The 11,503-nt window shown below is 35.3% G+C and overlaps 1 protein-coding gene across 1 annotated transcript; it reads right to left on the minus strand.

Annotated features, from left to right (window-relative positions):
• Window positions 1-4,253: 4,253 nt before the first annotated feature.
• On the minus strand, window positions 4,254-4,583 carry LOC130842543 (cytochrome c oxidase subunit 6A1, mitochondrial-like). The gene has a single exon (XM_057719197.1). It carries the CDS (start codon window positions 4,581-4,583, stop codon window positions 4,254-4,256), a length of 330 nt encoding a protein of 109 aa, XP_057575180.1.
• Between the last annotated feature and the right edge of the window lie 6,920 nt (window positions 4,584-11,503).

The raw sequence follows: 11,503 nt of genomic DNA on the forward strand, positions 1-11,503 counted from the left end.
CTATTGTAAATAGTGCTACAATGAACATTGTGGTACACATTTCTTTTTGGATTATGGTTTTCTCAGGGTATATGCCCAGGAGTGAGAATGCTGGGTCATATGGTAGTTCTATTTTTATCTTTTTAAAGAACCTCCATACTGTTTTCCATAGTGGCTGTACCAATTTACACTCCCACCGTTAGTGCAGAAGGATTCCCTTTACTCCAAACCCACTCCAGCATTTATTGTTTCTAGATTTTTTGATGATGACCATTCTGAGTGGTGTGAGGTGATACCTCATTATGGCTTTGACTTGCATTACTCTAATGCTTAGTGACATTGAGCATCTTTTCATGTGTTTTTTAGCCATCTGCATGTCTTCTTTGGAGAAATGTCTATTTAGGTCTTCTGCCCACATTTGGATTGGATTCTTTGTGTTTTTTGTTTTGTTTTGTTTTGTTTTTTGTTTTTTTTGATATTGAGCTGCATGAGCTGCTGGTATATTTTGGAGATTAATCCTTTGTCATTTGCTTCTTTGGCAAATATTTTCTCCCATTCTGAAGGTTATCTTGTCTTGTTTATGGTTTCTTTTGCTGTGCAAAAGCTTTTAAGTTTCATTAGGTCCCATTTGTTTATTTTTTATTTTATTTGCCTGAATCTAGGAAGTGGGTCAAAAAGTATCTTGCTTGGATTTATGTCACAGTGTATTCTGCCTATGTTTTCCTCTAAGAGTTGTATACTGTCTGGCCTTACATTTGGCTCTTTAATCCATTTTGAGTTTATTTTTGTGTATGGTGTTAAGAAGTGTTCTAATTTCATTATTTTACATGTAGCCATCCCATTTTCCTAGCACCACTTAATGAAGAGGCTGTCTTTTTTCCATTGTATATTCGTGCCTCCTTTGTCAAAAATAAGGTGCCCATATGTGAAGTGGTATATCTCTGGGCTATATAAACTGTTCCATTGATCTTCCTTTCTGTTTTTGTGCCAGAACCATAGTATCGTGATCACTGGAGCCTTATAGTATAGTCTGAAGTCAGGGAATCTGATTCCTCCAGCTCTGGCTTTCCTTCTCAAGATTGCTTTGGCTATTTGGGCTCTTTGCATTTCCCATACAAATCATAAAATTTCTTCTTCTAGTTCTGTGAAAAATGTCATTGGTAATTTAATTGGGATTGCATTGAATCTGTAGTTTGCTTTGGGTAATATAGTCATTTTTACAATGTTGATTCTTCCGATCCAAGAACACAGCATGTCCCTCCATCTGTTTGTATCGTCTTTGATTTCTTTCATCAATGTATTATAGTTTTCTGCATACAGGTCTTTTGACTCCTTAGGCAGGTTTACTCCTAGGTATTTTCTTCTTTCTGTTGCAATGGTAAATGGGAGAGTTTCCTTAATTTCTCTTTCTGCTCTTTTGTTGTTAGTGTATAGGAATACAAGAGATTTCTGTGCATTGATTTTGCATCCTTCTAATTTACTAAATTCATCAATTAGTGCTAGCAGTTTCCTGGTTGCATCTTTATGGTTTTCTATATATAATATCATGTCATCTGCAAAGAGTGGCAATTTTACTTCTTTTCCAATTTGGATTCCTTTTATTTCTTTTTCTTCTCTGATTGCTATGCTTAACACTTCCAAAAGTATGTTGAATATTAGTGGTGAGAGTGGACACCCTTGTCTTGTTCCTGTTCTTAGAGGGAATGCTATCAGTTTTTCACCATTTAGAATGATGTTGGCTGTTGCTTTGTCATATATGGCTTTTATTATGTTGAGGTAATTTCCTTTTATGCCCACTTTCTGGAGAGTTTTTATCATAAACGGATGTTGAATTTTTTCAAAAAGCTTTTTCTGTGTCTATTGATCATATGGTTTTTATCCTTCAAATTGTTAATTAAGGTGTATCACACAGATTGATTTGCATACATTGAAGAATCCTTAAATTCCAGGGATAAATGCTACTTATTTTTAATATGTTGGATTCTGTTTGCTAGTATTCTGTTGAGGATTCTTGCATCTATTTTCATCAGTGATATTGGCCTGTAATTTTCTTTTTTTGTGACATCTGTGCCTGGTTTTGATATCAGGGTGATGGTGGCCTTGTATAATGAGTTTGGGAGTGTTCCTCTTTCTTATTTTGGAAGAGTTTGAGAAGGATAGGGCTTAGTTCTTCTCTAAATATTTGATAGAATTCACCTGTGAAGCTATCTGCCCCTGGGCTTTTGTTTGTTGGGAAATGTTAATCACAGTCTTAATTTCAGTACTTGTGACTGGTCTGTTCATATTTTCTATTTCTTCCTGGTTCAGTCTTGGAAGGTTGTACTTTTCTAAGAATTAATCCATTTCTTCCAGGTTATCCAATTTATTGGCATATAGTTGCTTGTAGTAGTCTCTCATGATTTTCTGTGTTTTTGTGGGGTTAGTTGTTATTTCTCCATTTTTGTTTCTAATTCTGTTGATTTCCTTCTCCTCCCTTGTTTTTTTTTTTTTTTTTTTTTTTTTTTTTAAACTCATTCTCCTCCCTTTTTTCCTGATTAGTCTGGCTAATGGTTTATCAATTTTGCTATCTTTTCAAATAATCAGTTTTTAGTTTCATTGATGTTTGCTATTGTTTCCTTCATTTCTTTTTCATTTATTTCTGATCTGATTTTTATGATTTCTTTCCTTCTGCTCACTTTGGGTTTTTCTTGTTGTTGTTGTTCTTCTTCTTTCCCTAATTGTTTTAGGTATAAGTTTAAGTTGTTTATTCAATATTTTTCTTTTTTCTTGGGGTAGGATTGTATTGCTATATACTTCCCTCTTAGAATTGCTTTTGCTGCATCCCATAGGTTTTGGGTCCTTGGGTTTTCATTATTTATTTCTAGGTATTTTTTGATTTACTCTTTTACTTTTTCAGTGATTTCTTGGTTGTTTAATAGTGTATTGTTTAGCCTCCATGTGTTTGTATTTTTTACAGTGTTTTTTCCTGTAATTGATATCTAGTCTCATGGCATTGTGGTCAGAGAAGATGCTTGATACGATTTCAATTTTCTTGAATTTACAGAGGCTTGATTTGTGATGAAAGATATGATCTATACTTGAGAATTTTCCGTGTGCATTTGAGAAGAAAGTGTATTCTGTAGTTTTTGGGTGGAATGTCCTGTAAATATCAATTAAGTCGAGATGTTCTAATGTGTCATTTAAAGCTTGTGTTCCCTTAGTTATTTTCTGTTTGGATGATCTGTCCATTGATGTAAGTGGGGTGTTAAAGTCTCCTACTATTATTGTGTTACTGTCAATTTCCCCTTTTATGGCTGTTAGCATTTGCCTTATGTATTGAGGTGCTTCTATGTTGGGTGCATAGATATTTACAGTTGTTATATGTTCTTCTTGGATTGATCCCTTGATCATTATATAGTGTCCTTCCTTGTCTCTTGTAATAGTTTTTACTTTAAAGGCTAATTTTTCTGACATGAGTATTGTTACTACAGCTTTCTTTCTTCCTTTCTTTCTTTTTTTTTTTTTTTTTTTTGACTTCATTTAAATGGAATATCTTTTTCCATCCCCTTATTTCAGTCTGTGTGTGTCCCTAGGTCTGAAGTGGGTTTCTTGTAGACAGCATATATAAGGGTCTTGGTTTTGTATCCATTGAGCCAGTCTGTGTCTTTTGATTGGTGCACTTAATCCATTTACACTTAAGGTAGTTATTGACATGTATGTGCCTATTACCATTTTCTTAATTGTTTTGGTTTCTTCTTTTTTTCTTTTTCTTTTTTTGGAAGGTCTTTTCCTTCTCTTCTGTTTTTCTGCTTAGGAAAGTTCCTTTATCAATTGTTGTAGGGCTGGATTGGTGGTGCTGAATTCTCTTAACTTTTGCTTGCCTGTAAAGCTTTTGATTTCTTCATCAAATCTGAATGAAATTCTTTCTGGTTAAATTATTCTTGGCTGTAGGTTTTTCTCTTTCAAGACTTTCAGTATACCCTGCCACCCCCTTCTGGCTTGAAAAGTTCTGCAGAAAGATCATCTGTTATCCTTATGGGTTTTCCCTTGTATGTTATTTGTTGCTTTTCTCTTGCTGCTTTTTTTTTGTTGTTAGCTTATGACTAAGTTATTTAAGCCATCTCCTGTCACAAGCAAAGGGACAGAAAATCAGTATAATGATCATCAAGTATAATTGTCATCACTGGATACAAGTAGGTGAGGTTAGGGTCCCATATGCTTTTCTGGTCCATGTGTGCAGAGTAATGGTGCAAACCAGCACTGTGATCCCCACTGGGTAGTGGTTTAGATTCTCTTTACTGATCTTCATAGCCAGTTGGAAGCAGATTCACATGTGGGTTATGGAATAGGATATGGTTACCATATCCACAGCAAAAGGGCTTGGACCTGATGCGGAGATGGGGGTAGGTGATGACCTCGGGTCTCTCCTTCTCTCTATGGTGTGACTTTAGGAAGATGTTCAGCATTCTCACTTCCACCCTGGGGAGCACCATGGCGTAGGTAAGGGCCTTACGCATGTGAGCTGAGCCCTCCTCACCATGGGAGCCACTCAACATTGGCTGGCTCAGCTGCAGCTGGGAACAACCTTGCAGCTGAGAAACCTGAGATCCAGCTGCAGCTGCCATCTTTGACCAGGATTCTCTCTTGCTGCTTTTAATATTTTTTCTTTGTGTTTAATTTTTGTTAGTTTGATTGTTATGTGCCTCAGTGTGTTTCTCCTTGGGTTTATTCTGTATGGGACTCTCTGTGCTTCTTGGACTTAGTTAATTATTTCCTTTCACATGTTGGGGAGTTTTCCACTATAACCTCTTCAAATGTTTTCTCTGACCCTTTTTTTTTTTTTTTTTTCTTCTTCTTCTGGGTTGTCTATCATTTGAATGTTGGTGTGCTTAATGTTGTCACCAAGGTCTTTAAGACTGTCTTCCATTCTTTTTAGTCTTTTTTTTTTTCCTTTTCCTGCTCTATGGCAGTTATTTCTACCATTCTATCATCCAACTCACTTACTCTTTCTGCTGCCTCAGTTATTCTGCTGTTTATACCATATAGAGTATTTTTAATTTCAGTTATTGTGTTGTTCATTACTGCTTGTTTGCACTTTAGTTCTCCTAGGTCCTTATTAACTGTTTCTTGTATTTTCTCTATTTTGTTTTTGAGATTTTGGATCATGTTTACTACCATTGCCCTTAATTCTTTTTCAGGCAAGTTTCCTATTTCCTCTTCACTTATTCAGTCTTGTGGGATTTTATCTTGCTCCTTTGCCTGCAAGGTGTTTCTTTGTTTTCTCATTTTGTCTAATTTATAGTATTTGCTGTCTCCTTTCCCTATGCAGTGTAGTTGCAATTCCTCTTGTTTCTGCCCTCTGCCCCCTGTGGTGGGGTTTGTCCAGTGTCTTGAGTAGGCTTCCTGGTGGGAGAGTCTGGTGCTTGATTTCTGGTGTGTGGATCAGAGTTTTCCCTCTAAAAAGCAGGGCCATGTCAGGTGGTGTGTGTTAGGGTGCCTGTGAGTTTCATATGGCTTCAGATTATCTGTGTGCTGATGGGTAGATTTGTTTTCCTGACTTATTTGTATTTTGGTGTGAGGTATCCAGCAGTGGCAGTTGCAGGCAATCAGGTGAAGCCGGGTCTTAAACTCTGATACAGGCCTTCATGAGATTTCTCTGTGGTTAATCTTCCCTATGGCTGAGGAGTCTCTCGTGTTCTAGCATCCTGGACTCAGTGCTCCCTCCCCAGAGCCTCCAACTTGACTTCTGGTCAAGGATTCCAGACTCCAGAGGTTGCTTGTCCTGGCAATAAAGGGAATTAAAAAAGACTATCCAAGCCCCAGAGTAATGGCAAAAGGTTAAGTCAAACAAATACTGAATCAAGGAAACATTTACATACACAATAAACACAAAAACCAAACCCCATAGGACATAAAACACTAGAACAACCTGAGAGAAGAACCCTAGAATGCACTCAGACAATCAAAGAGAAAACCAGCAACAAAAATTCCAAAGAAACAAACAAAAACAACAGGTAAATTGTGAAATGAGGACAAAATATAACAGGGAAAAAATAGAAACAGGGAGCGAATATAACAAAGAGCAAGAGAACAACCTGTCAGACTGAAGATCCCCAAAACAAAATCAAACAATTATAATTATAACTAAGATAAAGAGAAAACCTAATAACAAATACTAAAGCAATGTGTCATTTGAAGAATAAAGCAAGGAAACAGAGCAGACTAATAATAGTGATTATAATATAATAAGATAAAATAAAAGAAAAAGGGATAGAACACAGTGGAACAGAAGAAGGTAGTATGACTGGAAATATAAAAGAAAAATAAAAAAAAATAGAAATATATTAAAGATAAAGAAGAAAAGAATATAGGGGAGATAAGCTCAGCAATACAAAAAGGTTAGCTAGAAATAGAATTATATAAAAAGGCTAAATACAAAAAAAGGAAGTAGTAAATAGAATAAAAATTATGTTACAAAATGTGAAGATCCCTTAGGACTAAGATCATAATTAAAAAAAAAAAAGCTATAATTGACCACAGAATGGATCAGATCAATAGAATTAATAATAATAATTCTGTTTCCTTGGGGTCTTAGCTGTAAGTGTCCTTGTACACACCTTGAGCCCCAGGCCACCTTTGCCTCCCCAAGAGGCCCACTTCTGCCTCTGGTTTGGACTGTACCTGCTGTGGGTCCCATGGGGTCCACTTAGTCTCTGATATGGCCCAATTCCTGTGTGTGTTTGCTCCCACAGTCCACAGCTGCCAGAGTTACACGTTTTTCATTTGTGGGAGCATTCATTGTCTACTCAGATATTCCAAAGACATAGTATCTACCTAGCTGATCACAGGGATTTAGTCGGCAGCATGTATATCTGATGGAAATGTTTTAGAACCTCTTCCTTAGTCCCCCTGCTCCTGGTGTTCAGCTTGGTTTTGTGCCTGCTTCTGCATGTGGTCTAACTGCCAGAGTGTGGTCCTGAGGCTGCCTTGGAGCTTTTTGGATCTACTTCTGTGAGGTTTTCCTTTATTGTTCATCTGCAGATGCAGGTGTGTGGGGAGAGAGAGGCTTTGATGGTGGCTCCTCTCATTGTGTGTGACTCAATAGTAGTGCCCTGCTTGGATCACAGGAGCCCCAGGGGTAATGCCAAATGTGAAGGGATGCTGACAGCTGTGGGTATAGGAAATCTGGCCTTAGTGTGGTTCTTTACTGGTGCCTGGTGCAAGGTGCCTGATGGTCAGCCCTCGGGGGCTTTTTGCATTATTCTGCAACCAGCAAAGATTTCTTTATTGTTCATCTGTAGGCACCAGTGTGTGGGGAAAGAGAGGGTACAATGGTGTCTCCTTCCCAAGGGGCTTTTCCTATCTCTTGTTGACTGTGACAGCCAAGCCCAGAGGGGGCCTCTGTTTGTTCATTGCAGGCACCTAAAGGAAGGTTACAACAGTGGCTTCTCCCCCTTGCTTATGAGTCAGCAGTAGCATGCCACCACTGTGGCTGCCCAGCTTTCCACAGTAGGCATTCTCCACTGCAAATTTCTTCCCTCCTATCCCCTCATTGTGTCTTCCCATAGCCAGCAATGTTTCTCTGTCTGAACCAGTTCTCTGGTTCCCACATTCCAGTTCCCAGACTCCCTGTACAGCTGTGAACCCATGTCTCAGTCCAGGACATGCAGAGCTGTGGTACAGACCCTCTTGTGTTTCTCACTCTTTTCCATCTGACACAGATCAGCCACTTTAACCTCTTTGGACAGTCCCAAATGCCTCCCTGCTGACCCAATCAAATTCCCTATTGGAGAGGGGATTTCCCCATCAGATAAGGGGTCTTTCCTGGAATTCGGCAATCTCTCCTCTGTTTCAGGTCCCCCCACCCCAGGGTGTAGGACCTGTCCCTTTCCTTTCTTCTCTTCCTCTTTCTCCTATTTTTTCTCCCCCTGTGTCCTACCTAGTTATGTTAGGATCTTTGCAGTCCTTTCTGGTGTCCACAGTCTTCTGTTAGTGTTCGGCCAGTTTTCTGTGGGAATTATCACATCTTTTGGTGTCTTCCTGATACATTTGTGGAGAGAGATGCATTCCTTGTCCTTCTACTTCACTGCCATCTCCCCACCCCCCAATTCTGTTTTCTATATAAAATTTAGATTTTTTTACAGGGAATTAATTTGCAAGGAAAATAAGAATAGTTTTTAGTTCATACTTAAGAAACAATTTAAAGTTTTACTGGAAAAACATATCAATTTGTTGTACTGATGAATACCAAATGGATACCTAGTTCTCTAATGTAATTTGATATGTTCAGTACAGTTTTATATGTCATTTTTGTTTTAAAGCTAGAGGTCAAAAATGGGATGGGACAATTATCAGATCAAAAGAAATGAAAAAGAAAAAGAGGGAAAGCTTTTCCTAAATACAATTGTCTTATGGTATCATTTGGAGGGTCATCTAACCAAAAAAAAAAAAATTGTGCTAAATTTTCTGCAAGAATATAAAACTTTAATTCCTACAAATTATTTAAAGGAATCTTTCTCATTCATCAGTTATTGATTAAGTGTCTGCTCTCTAAGAAAAGATGGCTTTTCATTACAGTTATATCTTTGGACAAATTTGCACAATCTTGAATAATGTAATTTAAAAAGGAAACTGGTAAGAATATTTTCTCCATGTCGCAACATTTCAAAAGGTCACAAGAGGATGAAGGAGTGAGTGCATTACATTTTTGTGAGACCAAAATTGTATATTTCTCTGCCCAATTGTTTTAATGTACTTTACTTTCTCCTCTCTTCATACTCATCACTGTATTTGATATTTATCAATTTTGCAATGAGTATTTTGGATAAGCAGAGAAGAGAGAAATACATTGCTCACTCATAATGAAATTACTTTCTGAGTTTATCAAGTTAGTGGTTTATGTAGTACTTTGATTTTCTTTGATATTTTCTGATGTTTTTGGTTTTACTAAATTTGAAATAATAATTGGATGATCTGAAAAAGCCTAAAATCTGCCTGACTTATTTAAACTACCTCTTTATTATTATACTGTAAAAAAATCTTAAATGTTGACTTTATTTGGAAAATCACTATAGTATAAAATAATATTGATCAGTGCATGTTTCTTCTTTTCAGTTACTTGGAAAATCCAAGTGAGAATAAAATTTATGAATTAATAAAATCTCAGTTACTTTTAAAGCTCAAATCTCTGGTTGATTACAGTTTTCAATTTAATGAGACTTAAGCCTGAATTCTTTTTTGATTTATTCTTTACTGCTAAAAATCTCTATAAATAAGATGATTTTTTCTTTGATAATAACAAATCTTTTCCAAGGCCTATAATTAAGAACATCATTTAAATGTTAAATGGCATTAACTTGTAGATGATGTAAGAGATATGTGGATATGTATAAATCATAGGACATATCCTGGAAGAGTCAACATACGTTGACTCCAGAAACTATTCATGAAGATATGTTTCTCTAAACACAAAGTAATTTGCATACTATGCCAAAATACTTAGAGTAAATTACATTTTATCATCACATAATAGACCATTTGTATGTTTATAACTGAGGTACATTGTGAATAATATTTTTCATCTAAAATGTAAGCTGTGTAAATGTAATTGTAAATATAAATCTATATATAAATCCATAAATGTTTCTTTGATATGTGATGAAAATGTTATAAATACATAATTTACTAATTAGAAACTTCCCCAAATCCAATAACTATCAACATCTGTACATCAAGATAAAATGGAAAGTATAATAATATATTAAATTATATATATATATAAGTCCATTTGTACAAGTATCCCACATTACCAATAAAGCAGACTCCTTTCTGTATATTTTCTAGTGAATGTTTAAGCAGCATTTGGTATTTCTGTGAAAATAAAATAAGCAATATACTTCATAAATTGTCTTTGATTCTATTTTTTATGCACAGTAATTGTTCTAATGTTGATGTGTATCTTAGGATTATTTTAAGCTTAAAGCAAAAATGTCTACATTATTTTTATTGTTGACAGTTGACTTGTCATAGAATTTGCTTTCATTATTTTATCTTTTTATTTAGTGCAATTCTAAGCTCCAAATAGGTATTTCACTCAAGCAGTAATTGTACAAAGGAATTTTGTTTATATGATACTCTTCTTGAATATTATACAGGTTAGTGTTTAGTTAATTTAGAGAAATAAATTGCAACATACTTTTAATTTGCTTTTGTGGTAGAATCAGAAGCAGAAGGTAATTTATTGATTTTATGTATAGGAGAACAGGGAGCAGCTTCTAGTTATTGACATGCTTCGTATTTATACAAACCAGAGGAAGTAAAAGTTTGAAACTCAGTAAATATAAAACTAAAATACCTTTACAACATATAAGTTAGAACAATTAAAATAATAGGGGGCAAACACTTTGTAAGTAGTGTAAAGGTAGTAATTATTTTATTTTTCATGCACTGAAAATCAGGCAGAAATAAAAATAATGTACTTATGTAGATACTTCAAATAAAAATGATGGATCTTGTTATTTATAGTAGCAATATATAAAATAAGTACACTAAAAATATAGACTTATGACCAATAATAAGGGCAAAAATATATGTACACACACACAAGCCCATACATGTATATTCACACACATTCATATAAACACAATTGTGCTTGAAAAGTCAATGTGTCCAGAAAAATAATTGAAAGAAATAATTTTATTTTGAGAAATCATGAAAGTGATATTCTTTATTGAAATAATCTGTCATCTTCTTGGAAGGTACTTTTCATGATATAGAGTTTCATACTGTTCAACAGTTTTAATCTCAAGCTCCACTAAGCTTGTTTAAAAAGATGAAGAAAATATCTTTGTCAATTAGAAACTTGCATCAGTTTTGAAATAGGGTGAAGTGATTCCAATAGTTAACTGCAATGCTAGGGATGCCTGGGTGTGGCAAATGTGGTCAGGGGAGGGAGGTGGTACTTGTCATGATTTTTTCCACGTGTTTTATATATTTAGAGCAAATATGAAAAAGAAAGCAAAATAGACTGATAAATCAGGTACTGTGCTTGGATAATACTTCCACAGTTTCATTTAATCAGACTTCTTTCTTCACAGGAACACTCTCATGAGGCCATAAAGATAGATTTTTGGGGGGGTAAAGTTTTATTGTTTGGGAGAGAGGTAACAGGCAGGATTTCAATTTGAGAAAAAACAGTATTGAAATATTTTCTTGGGAAGAAATGAGACCATTATTTAAATTCTATAACATATATATATTAGTTAACATGGATATTAATTATCAGATTTAGTTTTCCAACTTTGGTTTACAATATTCAACACAGCAGAATAACACTTTGTACAAGGGATTTCACTTTCTTATTTCATTCCTTTCATCCAATTTTAACATGCTGTTATAATTATTTGACAAACGTGAAAGCTAAGAGAGAGGCTAAATAACTTTCAAATGTCACACACTAAATCATGAAGCTGGAATTAAAGCCCACAACATTCAGAAACTTAACTTTTTTTAAAATTTAGTCTTCTATATTGCCTTCCCACTATTT

Source organism: Hippopotamus amphibius, chromosome X (genome assembly GCF_030028045.1).
Source record: "Hippopotamus amphibius kiboko isolate mHipAmp2 chromosome X, mHipAmp2.hap2, whole genome shotgun sequence".
NCBI lineage: Eukaryota > Metazoa > Chordata > Mammalia > Artiodactyla > Hippopotamidae > Hippopotamus > Hippopotamus amphibius.

Excerpts from the sequence above, each read along its gene's own strand:
- LOC130842543 (XM_057719197.1), bottom strand. The coding sequence starts at position 4,583 with ATGGCAGCTGCAGCTGGATCTCAGGTTTCTCAGCTGCAAGGTTGTTCC.